Source organism: Molossus molossus, unplaced genomic scaffold (assembly GCF_014108415.1).
Source record: "Molossus molossus isolate mMolMol1 unplaced genomic scaffold, mMolMol1.p scaffold_m16_p_19, whole genome shotgun sequence".
In the NCBI taxonomy this organism is placed as follows: domain Eukaryota; kingdom Metazoa; phylum Chordata; class Mammalia; order Chiroptera; family Molossidae; genus Molossus; species Molossus molossus.
Genome location: NW_023425354.1, coordinates 30,312,160 through 30,316,224, shown reverse-complemented (window position 1 = coordinate 30,316,224; position 4,065 = coordinate 30,312,160). Strand labels below are relative to the sequence as shown.

Sequence of the window (4,065 nt, the reverse complement as noted above, 5' to 3'; positions counted from 1 at the left end):
CACAAAAAGAGAAATGCAAATTAAAATCACACGGAGAAACATTTTCATCAATTTATCATATTAATCAAAATAGACAGATAGATAAACAGGCAGGCAAACAGATAGATGTCTATAAAGTTAATAGATGTCTATATATGTCTATCTGTGTATCATATGTATCATCGTGTTAATAAAAATGAAGAAAAATACGTCTATACTGCAGAAGTATAAATTGGCACAGTCTCTATGAAAGATGAAGTTGGCATTGTCTAACAAATATTATAAATATTTGTATACTCTTTGATCCAGTAATTCTCTCTCTTTAGAAATTTATCCTACAGAGAATACACATGTGAAATGATATATGAACAGGCTTATTCATTGCAGCATTGTATAGACTATCAAAAGACTGGAAACAAACTAAATGTCCAACAACAGAGATTGCCTTAAAAAATTGTTACGTTCCTTAAATGAAATACTATGCTAGTGTAAAGGTAAAGAATGGCAAAGCTGTGCAAATTGCTAGCTGAATGCTTCAAGAGAAAACAGCAAAGCAGAAGAACATGACTGCTATACCACCATCTGTACATATGAAAAGAAGTGAATAAACATTCCTACTGGCTTCTGACATATTAAATATCTCCAGAAGGGCTCACAAAAACCTGGAGACTGCCTGCCTTCAAGGAGGGACCTGGGTGACTAGGAAGAAAGGTCGTGGGATACCTTTACTCTTTGTCTCTTAACTTTTCCAATACATATATGTGTGTGTGCACACGGTATTCAAAATGTTTCCATTAAAATTTAAAATATAAAAACCTTTCTCCAGAGATTACTTTATTTTGGTTTTTACTTTCTACTTCTTCTTAATCCAAGACGATGCTAAGCAACATGCAAGCTTTTCCTGTACTCCTTCCAAAAGATATCATTTCCTTCTCGTGTCTGAGCAATGCTGGCCTTGCTGACACGCACGGGATTCAGCAGCGGACATAGACGCACTGGCTGCAGCCCGCAGGCCAGCTCAGTGGGCGTGATCAGAGGACCGGTTCTAAGAGTGGGGAGACTGGGGATGGGGAACAAGGTGTCAAGCCCCTTGGGAAAATGGGCTACGGTAGCATCAAATGATAATTCGACTAGTTCATTTGAGGGAGCTTTATTGGGTATGCACTTTCCCTATTCTTACTAATTAAATAGTGAGCAAGCATGTTTGGGGCAAAGAGGTGAATTCCAAGGGAACTGTTTAAATGTTATAGATTCTCCTCCTTTATTCAATATACATAACTTATCATCTGGAGGGGACTACAGATCTTAGTTTAAGAAAATATACAAGGGTCACCGCTATTTCAAAAAAGAATATAATGAACAAAAAAAGCTGATGAACAAAATAGACCCAGAGACATAGAAAGGAATATAGTTCATGCTGACAAACCTAAGGGGGGAGGGGGATGAGATAAACCAAAGAACTTACATGCATGTATATGTAACCAATGGACACAGACAACAATGCTTGGCTGGGGGTGAGGGAAGGGGGTGGGATAGGGAGGAGGGTGTGTGTGGGAGAACATCTGTAACAAAAATAAATTAATTAATTAAAAAATAAAAAATAAATAAATTTAGCCCTGGCTGGTTTGGCTCAGCGGTTAGAGTGTTGGCTTGTGGTCCAGAGAGACCTGGGTTGGGTTCCCACTAAGGGCACGTACCTCTGTTGCTGTTGTCCCTGGCCCTGGTTGGGTCGTGTGGCTGGCAGCCACTCGATGTGTCCCTTTTACCTCGATGTTTCTCTCTCTCTCTCTCTCTCTCTCTGTCTCTCTCTCTCTCTCTCTCTCCCTCCCACTCTACCTGAACAAAAAATGGAAAAGTGTCCAAGGGTGAGGATTAAAAAAAAAAATTAAAATAAATCATATATGGTGTGTGTGTATAAAATACTACATTTTTGCCTAAAGCCTTTTAATAGATCCTCACCGTTTCTTCTGGAATCCAAAGCTACACACCATTCCTCCCACATTCTAGCAACCTCACCGTATCTCTCACTACTTACTAAAATAGACCTTCCAGACATATCTCTTTCATCATCACAAGTGGGGGTTATGCCTCATCTCAATTGTTGGCTCTCTTTTGAATCCCTTTTCTGTCTATGTGAATCACATGTTCTCAAGGTCCATGTGTCTTCTCTGATGACCGAGACAAAATCTACTTACTAAACAAACATCTCCTGTATCAAAAATGCTTTCTTCTTCAGGCCTTGGGGATACAAAGATGGGTAAAATACTGCCCTAATGGAGTTCATATTCTAGAGAGAACTAGATAGATAAATGCATTTCTGGTAGAGAATGAGAGGGAGTCCACACATATACAAATACAACAGAAGTTTAACGGAGGAAGAACTTCACTTTGTGTGGGCCAAGGAAGACACTGGAGGAAGATGGCATTTGAACCCACCAATAAAAGATAACTAGGAGAATGCTGAGCTCACAAGAGTCTTTGCAGGAAGAGGGACTATCATTGGGTAATTTGTTCTTTCCTTAAATATAATTATTTCCTGAATGCCTGTGGTACTGAAGAAGTCCTCCTATTTGGGACTATAGTCATATAAGGCGGTGATTACAAAACTCTGTGGATGCAGTTTCTGTGTAGGTCCATGCAGGATGATGGAGATGTCATTTAGAAAGATAGGTGATACTATAAAAACTACTAGACGTTTTTGCTCAGAATATTTGAAAACTGTTTTAAGAAAATGTCCATAAAGCATAACCATGACATATCTTGATATTTTGAAAGGCAGATAAAAAAAGTATTGTCCCAATTATTGTGCCCCACTTGAAGGGAGATTTATGAAGATCAAAAGTGATCAATCCCAGATGACTCTTTGCTTCTTAAAAACAATGAGTTACTGCTAACTGTTTCAAAGTGTATCAAGGTGATGAAAAATAACACAGCTTGGAATGTCCTAGTGATTGCATCAGCACAAAGAACACCCAGAACACATACAATGAATCACAAGTTTTCTTATTTCTCAAACTCAGAAAGATGAGCTTGCTTCCTTCTTTCCTATCAGCATTCTGTCTGGTCAAAACACAAAATTTTCCACCAGAAGTCCCAGCCCCATCAGAAGCTCTTCTTAAATCATGTCAAGGGAGGAATAGACAAGAGAGAGTGGCCTGCCTGTGTCACATGATACCCAGGGAGTGAAATCTTGTGACGTAGCAAACAAAGGAAAAACACTAAAGGTGATTAATGGGGAACCCTGGGGAACTTGAGAAAAGGGAAATAACTATATTCTATATATTGAAAGTTTTTACTAGAAAAATGCAATGACATAATTTACTAATTGCATTGTAGTCATATAAAAAAACAAGGAAATAGTCTTTTCATAATTATAGAAGTCCCTCAGCTGGGTATAAAAGAGGACATGTGGCAAGAGGACACCCAAAGAACCACACTCTCCTAGAAACCCACCCACAGCCTCCAACCTCTGTCACCATGGTCAACTCTTGTGGCTCTGTCTGCTCTGACCAGGGCTGTGGCCAAGGCTGCTCTCAGGAGACCTGCTGCCGCCCCAGCTGCTGCCAGACCACCTGCTGCCGCCCCTGCTGTGGTTCCTGCTGCTGCCGCCCCTGCTGTGGTTCTTGCTGCTGCCGCCCCTGCTGTGTGTCCAGCTGCTGCCGCCCCAGCTGTGGTTCCTGCTGCTGCCGCCCCTGCTGTGTGTCCAGCTGCTGCCGCCCCAGCTGTGGTTCCTGCTGCTGCCGCCCCTGCTGTGTGTCCAGCTGCTGCCGCCCCAGCTGTGGTTCCTGCTGCTGCCGCCCCTGCTGTGTGTCCAGCTGCTGCCGTCCCAGCTGTGGTTCCTGCTGCTGCCGCCCCAGCTGTGGTTCCTGCTGCTGCCGCCCCTCTTGTTGCATCTCCAGCTGCTGCCGCCCTTCTTGCTGTGGATCCAGCTGCTGTGGCTCTAGCTGCTGCCGCCCCTGCTGCTGCCCCTGCTGCTGCCTCCGCCCAGTCTGTGGCCAGATCTCCTGCCACACCACTTGCTATCGCCCCACCTGTGTCATCTCCACCTGCCCCCGCCCCATGTGCTGTGCCATCCCTTGCTGCTGA

General features: G+C 43.1%; 1 protein-coding gene across 1 annotated transcript; it reads left to right on the top strand.

Annotated features, from left to right (window-relative positions):
- The first annotated feature begins 3,456 nt into the window (after window positions 1-3,456).
- On the top strand, window positions 3,457-4,065 carry LOC118633896 (keratin-associated protein 4-11-like). Its single transcript, XM_036268102.1, has one exon. It carries the CDS (start codon window positions 3,457-3,459, stop codon window positions 4,063-4,065), a length of 609 nt encoding a protein of 202 aa, XP_036123995.1.